The sequence below is a fragment of the Peromyscus maniculatus genome, chromosome 9, assembly GCF_049852395.1.
Source record: "Peromyscus maniculatus bairdii isolate BWxNUB_F1_BW_parent chromosome 9, HU_Pman_BW_mat_3.1, whole genome shotgun sequence".
Classification (NCBI taxonomy): Eukaryota; Metazoa; Chordata; class Mammalia; order Rodentia; family Cricetidae; genus Peromyscus; species Peromyscus maniculatus.
Window position 1 is genome coordinate 40,606,781 of NC_134860.1, and position 10,650 is coordinate 40,617,430.

Sequence of the window (10,650 nt, forward strand, 5' to 3'; positions counted from 1 at the left end):
CATAGCCCTAGCCAAACATTGGTTAAATAATGCGACTCCATTTTCTAGCCTTTTGACTCAAACCCAGCAATATCCAAAGAGTATTTGAGACTCAATTCTGCAAGTGGCACTTAGCTTAGAGCTTTGAAAATTCATAGAACAGTCAAACCTGAAGTTGTATTTTTGGGTAAATACTAGTTGGGAGGAGCAAGAACATCCAGAGTTCTAGGAACGTTCTTTCCTGGGTGGTGGTTACACAAGTGTACAGCTGAGACTACAGTTAAGATCTGCATAGTTTATTTTTAATTTTTGACAAGTTCACACACGCATACAATGTATTTTAGTCACATCCACGCCCACTCCTCTCCCTAACTCCTCCCACACTAATCTCCTCCCACCTCCGCCTCTTTTAGGTTTTTTTTTTTTTTTAAATAGCCCACAGATCCCCATTCGCGTGCTACCCACTGGGGTGTGTGTGATTGACCCACCAGAGCCCACAACATTAAACTGACTCTCCCTCCTCCCCCAGAAGGTAGCACCCATCAGAGGCTCCTCAGTTGGGTTGGGGCTTGCAAGCCTATCCTGGAGTGTTGGCTAGCTTCATCTTGTGCAGGCAACCATAGCTCAGGAGTGCCTGGTCCCGCGATGGCCAGAAGGCACTGTCTCAGTCCGGGCCCCCTCCTACCTCTCTCTGGCTCTTACACTCAGAATTTTGAGTCCCACTTCTATATTTGTGTTTTTAAGTTTGCTTGTTTTACATTTCTGACTTGTCACGCACCTCTCTAGTGTAGCGAGCAAAATAACATCATACACACATAATAAATAATAAATGGAGGTGTGCCCAAGCCTCAGCGAGGCTGGTATAGCCCCTTAACGGAAGAAGGTCGGAAGCACCCTGCCTTCCCGACGTGGGGAACTTTCCAGAGACCACCGGCCTCCTCCCACGCCCCGAGATGGTTTTCTCACTGGGGTGCTGACCCCTGGCTCCCGCGTTCTCCCCGGAACCGGAGGCGGGACGGTGGGGACGACTGGGCCGAGGTGAGGCGCAAACGCGTCGGCACTTAGTTCTGCGGCCCGAGCAAGAGCCAGGAACCCACGGCGGTCCTCAGAGTTGAGCCCGAGAAGATGGACGCGTCGTCCACGAGCGTCGGGAGAGAGAAATTGCTGCAGTACAGGCCGTCCCGCGGGACGTCACAAACCCTGGGCAGACTCCGGGCGCGGCGGGAGTGCGCAGGCGCCACGGAGATCCACCCGCGCAGGCGCACGGCGGCCGAGGCGGGGCCCCCGAGCACGCGCTCCGAGAGAGCGGGCGGGCGGGCGGGCGCGCGCGCCATGGAACAGAGGTTAGCAGAGTTCCGGGAGGCCCGCAAACGGGCCGCGCTGGTGGCCCAGCCCTCCACGACGAGCCAGGGCGAGCAGACCTCAGCAGCGAAGGCGGAGCCAGCGGCGGCGACCCCAAAGGCAGCCCCGGGCTGGCTGCGACGCTTCCTGACGGGGAAAGCAAGCCCTGCCATTACGCGGGCCCGGCCCAGCCAGGTTCAGGTGAGGAGAGAGGCCGGCACCTTGAAGCTCCGCCTCCGCGCCGGGCCACGCCCCACCCCGCACAAGCCACGCCCACGGCTTCTGTCGCTCAAAGGCCTACCTTCTGCTGTGAGCTCTGTCTTCCGCCTGCCCAGTGGCTGAACACCGCATTTCCTCAATGTGTGTCAGCACGTGACACATGGCCTTGCTGTTTTTCTTCCCAGACACGGTCCTGTGCAGCAACTAATTGCAAAGAGAACGCGAAGGTTTGGGACCTCGAAGAAAGAAGCCTCTCCACTCTTGAGTTAGTTGTTCACAGCGAGTTGATAGTAGAGATGCCACGTGGCTCCGAGAAACAGCTGCAGTCCTCTGCTAGTGGAGGGTAAAAGGGCTAATTGGTCATTGATCAAAAGTGGCAGTGATTAAGGCCTCGCTCTATTCACACCTTAGGTGGAGGTAGCCAGTGTCTCAGGTAGCTTGTGTTTTAGAAATGGAATTCGGAGGGAGGAAAAGGAAGTTTGAGGCTATGACCATACCACTCTGAATGCAACTGATTTCTGAAGCTAAGCAGGGTCGGTCAGGCCTGGGGAAAATGGGGTTTGACTACAAAACTTTCCCAAGTGTGGTCACTGTAACTGCCTGCGGTGGTGTACATGGGTTTGCACGCTGCTCTTGGACTAGAGAAGGGTATTCAAGTGTAATTGTGAGTGATTATTGCGAGTGTAATAGCCCACTTGAATCTCTTTGTGCCATCTTGGAGTTCTCAGGAGTGTCCTGGCAGGGAGGCTTGCCTGTGAGATGGGAAAGTTGGGGTGCAAATATGAAACGCTCCAAGGGGGAAATCTGTGTCCTGGCTTGGCTTCTGTTACTGTGATAAACGCCATAACCAAAAGCCACCTGGGGAGGAAAGGGCTTATTTTAGTTTACAGGATGTAGACTTGCCTGCAGGCAATCCCATTTCTCAATTGAGATTCCTTCTTCCCAGAAGACTCTAGTTTGGGTCAAGTTGACAAGAAACTAACCAACACACTATCCTTTTCAGCAGTCACAAGGCTTTAGCTTCTGGTCAGCATAAAAAGATCCAGATACATACATACGGCTGGGTCTGGCAGCTGCAAGAAGTCAGCCGAGGAAATGGAAGAGTAGACCCAGTTGGCCTCTGAACAGTGAGAGCAGACTTTTAGTGGTCTAAGAAGTTGGCACACCTGAACTCTGCAGCTCAGTGTCTGAGGGCACAGGGGAACCTGCCATGGAGTGCCAAGGAAGGGGCTGGGGAGAGCCTGGCTTTGCCAGTTTCTGGATAAACTGCTTTTTTAGTTTTTGAAATCAGCTTGCTTGTACAACCTCTGGGCTCAGGGTGAGACCTCTGGGTCCCAGTGCATGTTATGGGGTGGGCAGCTTTCCCGAATTCCATGAGTGGCAGGTGTTTTGAAGTCTTGGCCTGTTTTATGGCCCTGGTTTGGGATTGGGGGATTTCCTTTAATAGTGAAGGCCTGTAATCTTAGCTACTCAGGAGACTGAGGCAGGTTCAAGGCCTGACTTTGACCCTGTCTCAGAATTTTTTTAAAAAGTTTAAGAGCTGGAGTTGTAGCTCAGTGGTAGAATACTTCTTTTACATGCATGATGTACTAGGTTCGACCTCCAGCACTGCTAAAAAGGATGAATAAATAAATGAACACAGGAATATAAATCAGGAGTAGAGCCCTTGACTAACATGTTTAAGGCCCTAGGTTCTGTCTTCAGGACCACCCCCCAAAAAACGAAATGGTAGAGTAGCAGTACATGCCTGTAATCATAGCACTCAGGAGTCTATGTTCAGATTGACTCTATCAACATGGATCACATTTTGGGAAATCTGATGCCAGGTGGTTTATTGTAGGCATATTTAAACACAATAAAATTTAGAGATAGGTTTCCAGGCAATCATTCCAATTCCAGGTACACAGTAAAGTTTAAGGTGTGACTACATAAAAACTCCTTTACAAAGTACATGTGACCATGAAGATGGATGGATTCTCTAGCTTAAGAGCTTAGGATCTGGAGTGGTCTCTAATTGAGATAACATTTAATTGAGATAACATCTAATTGAGGTCAGCAGGCTATAAAGTACTGTGACACCTCCCCTAAGGATGGGTTCTTTTAACTGGAAGCTAAAGATAAAGGTCTAGGGAGGGAGAATCTGAGATAATCGTTCTGGGGATTTTAGATGAGGTCTGTCTCCACAAGTAGCAGAAGGTCACCGGGTAGTTAACAGTACTCCCAGCTTTCTGGATGGGATGCCTGTATTTATTTCCTCCAGTGAGGAGACGCCCCTGCATGTTTAGTATTCCTGGCTTCTCTAGTGCCCCCACCAACTGCACTGTATCTAGTTTAAGGAAATTCCTTTAATAGCATAGGGCTGCTCAGTTTTGACTCCATATTCTCTGTACAGTATTCAGGTTTCCCACTCAACCATCCATCTCCTCTGGTGCAGTTTGTACAGCTCAGGTGTCTATGGATAACTGTTGATTAGGCCTCAGTAAACAGGCTTGAGAATGCATCTCTCCTCCTCTTTTCCACTGCTCTCCCCGCTCCAGTTTAAAGGCAACGTCTGACCCACACAGACACTCTTGACTGGGTGTCTCATTTCTGAAGGAATATGGAGTTGAGCCTAGAGAAGCTCAACTCGAGAAAGCCTCCTTCTTCAAACACAGAAATTGAAGAGAGCAAACGCTGGGATGGACTGGCACTGACCTCTGCCTTTCTTAAGGGACTCGGCTTCAGGTTCATTTTCACTGACTATTACCCTACCTGGGTTTGCCCTGGTACAAAGTTCTCATTACAATTTTATAAGTCACAACCCATCGCTACCTAGTAATTGTGTTGTTCGCTGGGCCACTGGAGATTTCTTTAGCCTTCTGTTTTGTAATAGCTTCCTTTCAGTATTCTTTGGTAAATACCCATGCCCTTCATCTCCCTCTGCCCAAGTTTTCTTGGAGGAAAGTAGTCCCCCAGATGATAAGGTCCTGTCATGTTGTGGTTAAAAGGCGTGTAACTGTTTAATCCCTTGGAAACTTGCTCCCTCCTCTGGCCCTGTCCTAGAAAGTCCCTAGTTCAGCAATTCAGCCCTGGGGGTTCATTCCCCATCCTGGTCTGCAACTCCTGACCTCCAGTCCTGGTTCAGAGGGCCCACTGCTCAGATGTTCTTTCTGGAGCTAAGAGCTAGCTCGTGCAAGCATGAGGACCGTGCAGCCCCACACCCACATAATAAAGCTCAGCTTGGCGCATTGTAGTCTTAGCACTGAGAAGGCAGAGACCGGAGAGTCCCGGAGTTCTCTGGCCGGCCGGTCGATCCTGATTGGTGACATCCAGGTTCAGTGAGAGACCCTGTGTGAAAAATAGACGTGGAAAGCCACTGAATTGACACCTGATGTCATCCTCTGCTGTGCCCCGCCCCCAGTCTCACTTTTGGTTTGTCTCTCTGCCTTTGTCTCCCTCTGCAAAGGGCCCTCAGGTAGGAAGCAGCTTGCTCCTGGGGGCATGGAGATGTGTCGCCTGAGCCATGCCTGTGAGCACCGTCCAACCACAAATGCTGTGCACATTGCGGTTGTCGACAGGCAAACTGAATGAGCACTAGACACAGTTCTCCTCAGTCACAGGACTTTCCACATGTGCCCCTGGCTTTGCCCCTTTGACAGTTTGTTCCATTAACTCTTTCTGTCTCACACCTTTTGCCTACCACCCCCTCTGGAGCACCCAATTAAATAAAAAGGTTTTCAAGATGCAAGTCATGACCCATTCATGGATAGTAAAATCAGCATAGGCTCTCGTTCCCTTTAAGAGTTGTTGAAGAATAATTTGGAATGTAAGAATGTTTTTCCAGGCAGATAGTGCTGATGTTGGTTACCATTGCACCCGTGGACTGGGCTGCAATATAAAACCCATTTCTTGCTATGTATCAAAAAGAGACTCTTAAAACCTTAGAAAATAGTGGAGGCAAAGCCCCTAAAGCCACCTACCCAGGGGCTTCCCTTAGCATCTGGCACTGGGTCTTCCCCCTAAGAACTTTGAAGTTTAACTGCAGGCAATAGGATTTTCCTGCAGATGTGTGGGCTGCAGGATGATGGTGATCTCGAGAACTCATCAAGCAGTTGTACACAGGCTGGCTTGGGGACTGGAGAGAGAGAGGAGGCAAGGAGTCTAGTTAGAAGATGCTTCCCAGGCCTGGGAATGAGCAATGAGGACCTGGATAAGGATAGTGTGGTGCAGGATGGTAATGGCCATAATGGCCATCATGGTTTGTTTAAACACGTGAAAGGGATTTTTGTTTTCTGTTTTGGGTGTGGTCTCCATTTTAGAACCGAGTCACCCTGGATATTTGAGCTCATCTAATCAAATCTGCAAAAGTGTGTTGACTGTCACTGGGAGATAACTCCTGCAGCTGCTGCATTATCAATTTCTGGTCAGGTTCTGTTGGGGCACAAAGTAGGTTTTGTTAGCAGCTAGCTAATCTGAAGAGGTGGTTCCCATGAATGGGTCCCATCCCAGTGCTCTCAGGTTTCTGTGGGCTCACATCTTGCTGGGTGCCCATCAGTGTTGGTTTGTTTGGACCCGGGTGCCTAAGCTCTCTGGCAATGATTGCTTTAGAGAGGAAGGCAACAGATAGAAATCAGTAAGCCAGCAGCCTTCCTAGAGCAGTAAGTTCTGCCTTTCCCGATTAGTTGGATCCTCTCAGCTCCATTACCCTCCCATTCTTACTTCTGTTTGCTTGTGTGTCCTAGGAAGCAGCCCAGCAGCCCCCACAGAGCCCAGCGGTCCCTCTGCCTTCGTCCCGACACCAGTCTCTCCTGACCAACATCACCTTCTTGAAGGTTCTCCTCTGGCTGGTCCTGCTGGGTCTGTTTGTGGAACTGGAATTTGGCCTGGCTTACTTTGTCCTGTCTATGTTCTATTGGATGTACGTAGGGACTCGGGGTCCCGGAGAGAGGAAAGAAGGGGAGAAGAGCGCCTACTCTGTGTTCAACCCCGGCTGTGAAGCCATCCAGGGCACCCTGACTGCAGAGCAGCTGGAGCGCGAGTTACAACTCAGGCCCCCACGGGGGAGGTAGACCCACCTCAGCTGGTCCTCCTAGCCTCGAGCATGGACTCCAGAGGACAGAGGACAGCTTACAGGGTGGCCTTGTGACTGCCACACCCTCCACTTCCTCCTCATCTGCTGCAGTTTCCTTTTTGGACTCCTCTTTGATTTTGGTGACATTTTCTAAAAGACACTCACTGTGGGGCTGGTGCAGTTTATAAAGCCATGGAAGAAGGAGGCTGCTTTGTCTCATTATTGGAGGGTGGTGATAGTGGCATGTTACAGATGCACTGTGCGGTCCTCTGGTTTGCCCAGTGATTAGATGGATGAGTAGGCACACCGGGGCTCTGTATAACACCCACATGCTCTTTTAAGATATTTAAATATTTACTCAGCCATATTCCAGGCCAGCCAGGGGGACTGGTCTCAGTCTTCTTCTTTTCAAATGTGTGAGTGTTTTGCTTGAATGTGCCTGGTACCCTCAGAGGTCAAAAGGGGGCATCAGAGCCTCTGGAACTTGAATTATAGATGGTTGTGAGCCACTATATAGGTACTGGGAACTGAACCCAGGTTCTCTGCAAAAACAACAAGTGCTCTTAACCACTGAGCCCTCTCTCCAGCCCTTCAAGAAAATTTACAGAATTATTTTTCCAAAAGCTTTAAGTTGCAAGTTTTCAGAAGTTTGTTTGTGTCTTGTATCCTCTCTTTTCAGCCATCAGTGCCATTGAAATGTGAAATATCTTGAGGATACTTTCCATAAGCAGGTCCCAACACTGCCCATCACATCTTTCATCATGTCGCTGCTCTCTCCCTACTTGGGAAAGAAGAGACAGAGTCTCAGCAGGACAAAGTCAATATTAGAGATAAGAAAAGACTTACTTGTTTGTCTGCATGTGTGTGCACCACATGTGTGCCTGGTACCTATGGAGGCCAAGAAGAGGGTGTCCAATCCCCTAGAATTGGAGTTACAGATGGTTGTGAGCTGCCTTGTGGGTTCTGGGAACTGGGTCATCTGCAAGAGCAGCCAGTGATCTTAACTGCTGAGCCATCTTTCCAGCCCCAGTGGTGGGGATTTGATAAGAGGCTATTAATGCTAAGTCCATCAAGAGACATTCTTGAGTGTGTGCAGAGGGGAAGGGCTAGGTAATAGGACTCTCTGGAATGACTTGCTTGGGTCATGTTTCATTTTCTTTTAGGTATTTTTGGAAGGGTCTCCTGTGGCCCAGGCTGGCCTTGAACTCACACTTTTGTGGTTCTGGTTTATATACTGGAGCCTTGTACACCTTTAGTGAACATTCTGCCTCTCATGTGCTGATGTAGAGTAAGGAGTCTCTGCCTGTGGCTCTGGTCGGCAGCTGTGGAGACAGCAGCCTCCGCGCCTGGTGTGGGTGCTATTTCCTCTTCCGGCACAGTGGTGGAGTTTAGGTTCATTGAACTTGGGCCACACACACCTTTTCTGTGAGTCACACTGTTGAATAAAAAGACTCCAATTTTGTTCAAACTTAAGGTTTTAAGAAATTACTGATTCCTTCAGTGTTGCAGAATATTCCATCACACTGTGTAAAGATATGTCACTGAGATTGGTTTAATAAAAAGCTAAGGGGGTGGGGGGCTACAGTCAATAGCTGGGCAGGAGGTATAGGTGGGACTTCTGGACAGAGAGCACTCTGGGAAGAAGAAAGGTGGAGTCACTAGCCAGATGGAGAGGAAACAGGGTGGACATAATGGAGATGAGGTAACAAACGTGTGGAAGGACATAGATTAAAAAATACGGGTTAATTTAGGTTATAAGAGCTAGTTAGAGATGCTCAGGTCAAAATGGCGGGCCGACCTGCTGTTACAGTGTCAAGCAAGTGGCTGGCTGGTTTTCAAAAATGGTATTATAATGCTGCAGGATTCAACAAACTGGGGTTAATGCAAGATGATACAATATACGAGATTGAAGATGTGAAAGAAACCATAAGAAGGCTTCCTGAGAATATTTATAATGACAGAATGTTTCGAATTAAGAGAGCTCTGGACCTGACTATGAGGCATCAGATCTTGCCTAAGGAGCAGTGGACAAAATATGAGGAGGTAGAACAGGACAAATTCTACCTTGAACCCTATCTGAAAGAGGTTATTCGGGAAAGAAAAGAGAAGAATGGACGAAGAAGTGATCTTGTAGTTGAGATCTGTGGATGTGCCTGGTCTTAGCATGTTTTTATGAAGTTTCAACTTGAATCACAATTTAAGAATTATTTGCTCTGCAGAGGCCTCTCTTTAAATAAATGTCTATTGTAACCATAAAAAAAAGAGCTAGTTAGAAACAAGCCTAAGCTAAGGCTGAGCTTTCATAATTAATAAGAAGTCTCCATGTCATTTTTTTTGTGTGAGCTCACAAAAGTCCATCTACACTTCAGCAATTTTTCACTAAGCTACAAGTAAGCATAATGCAAGCTATAACTCTTACACTATGAAGGTAACTTTGTGTCTGTGTGTGTGCACGTGTGTTTGCTGGTGCCCACAGAGGCCAAAGGAGGACATTGGGTCCCTCAGTTTTAGAACTACAGGCTGTTGTGAGCCTCCCAGTGAGGATGCCAAGGAGAAACCTTGGGTCTTCTGGAAGAGCAGCGGGCTCTCCTAATTGCTGAGCCTTCCATCTCCCCAGCTCCCGAAGGTAACTTTAATACCTGAAATAGTAATTAAATCGTGGAGGTCTAGTGTTAATTCTTTTGTTCCTCCTTATATGTTCTATCTATGAGACACATTCTTAGTTTTATCTAAGTTTATCTCTTGTTCATTGAGTCCTGGCACCCTCCTAGGCTCCTGGCTATGATAGGAAACACGCAGACCTTGCCAGTCACAACCCCATTGCACACTCTTGCTCACCTCTAGGGAAAGTGGGGGGTGAGCCAGTCACACGCTTGGCAGGGAGTCTCAATTTTCTGAATTTAGACCTGTGGGTCTCAGAACTTCCACTTGAGGCTTTACCAATAGTCCCAAATGAGACTGCCGTTAAAGGCAGCTCTGTCACCAGAGAGAGGACGTCGCTGCCGGAGTTGCATGTGGGAATGGTTGTCTCTGTCACCTTCAGTGTCTTACAGGCATATTGGTTTTGCTCTTTCTCACAGTATCTGGCCTGGTCTGTCCACAGGCAGGGCCACATTTATTCCCAAGTAAAGATGATGGGTCACTAATGACCCCAAGGAGGAGTCCAGTTACAAGGCCCAGGTGCTTCTTCAGGAATTTGTGTCCTGGGAGAACTCCAGCTGCTCTTCCTGCCACCAAGGTTCATTCCTCCTTACTCCAATCTCAGGGCCCCCGGGAGCCCCCGGACTCTGTCCTGCAAGCTGGTGGGCCACGAGTTCTCTCTTCTCCCTCTCTCGGGCTCAGTCAAAGGAATGATGTCCCCGGAACAGTCTCCTTCATTCACCATGGGCCCCCTCTGGGGGCTTCAGGTTGGGGATTTTTTACCAAGAATGATTTCATGCCACTGGGACTGTGCATCGAGCACGGGAGGCTGTCACTATTGTCTTCTGGTTGCTTTGCGCCATCCGATTAGGCACCTGGGTCTGCTACAGAGAGGAAGTTACACAGTTGGGCAAACTCGCCATCCTCATTTGGGCAGAAGCAAGGAAAATGGGAACAATGCAATAGGTTCTTGACACTCCAGCAAATATTTGGAGGTTCTCTGGTCATGACACACAAAGAGCATATTGGGATGGAGAAGAGCCACAGAATGGATAAAGGGGTAGGGCAGAAGCCCGAGGATCATGGTGCCACCAGGGGGCAGTGCAGAGTTGCTGCAGCCTGACCTACATACTTGATCGTTTATGTTAAGAGGAAAACCCTCTGGGATGCTTCTTAGAACCAGTGTGCTGGGTTTTTTGTTTGTTTGTTTGTTTGTTTGTTTGTTTGTTTGTTTGTTTTTTCTTCAGACATTTTTTCCCACTTCAAGATTTGAGTAAAGACCTCTTCATAGGTTCTGGAAAGGCTCTAAAAGCTCCCAGCAGTGATTTACTATATACATATTTTAAGATAAGACAGCAGCCCCTCCCCAAGGTTAGCAGGCAGCCTTGTAGTTCCCTGTCCACTTCTGAGCTCAAGGGGAC

The 10,650-nt window shown here is 48.6% G+C and overlaps 1 protein-coding gene and 1 pseudogene across 1 annotated transcript; both read left to right on the forward strand.

Annotated features, from left to right (window-relative positions):
• The first annotated feature begins 1,274 nt into the window (after positions 1–1,274).
• On the forward strand, positions 1,275–6,794 carry Saysd1 (SAYSVFN motif domain containing 1). The gene is made up of 2 exons (XM_006984818.4): positions 1,275–1,521; positions 6,261–6,794. Exons 1-2 carry the CDS (start codon positions 1,312–1,314, stop codon positions 6,585–6,587), a joined length of 537 nt encoding a protein of 178 aa, XP_006984880.1. The 5' UTR covers positions 1,275–1,311; the 3' UTR covers positions 6,588–6,794.
• Positions 6,795–8,188: 1,394 nt separating this feature from the next.
• Positions 8,189–8,851, forward strand: LOC102913313 (cytochrome b-c1 complex subunit 7 pseudogene; annotated as a pseudogene).
• Positions 8,852–10,650: the final 1,799 nt, after the last annotated feature.

What these genes read in the sequence shown, in the direction of transcription:
- Saysd1 (XM_006984818.4), top strand. Translation starts at nt 1,312, where the DNA reads ATGGAACAGAGGTTAGCAGAGTTCCGGGAGGCCCGCAAACGGGCCGCG. An exon ending in CCCGGCCCAGCCAGGTTCAG is followed by an intron (nt 1,522 to 6,260) that starts GTGAGGAGAGAG and finishes TGTGTGTCCTAG; the next exon opens with GAAGCAGCCCAGCAGCCCCC.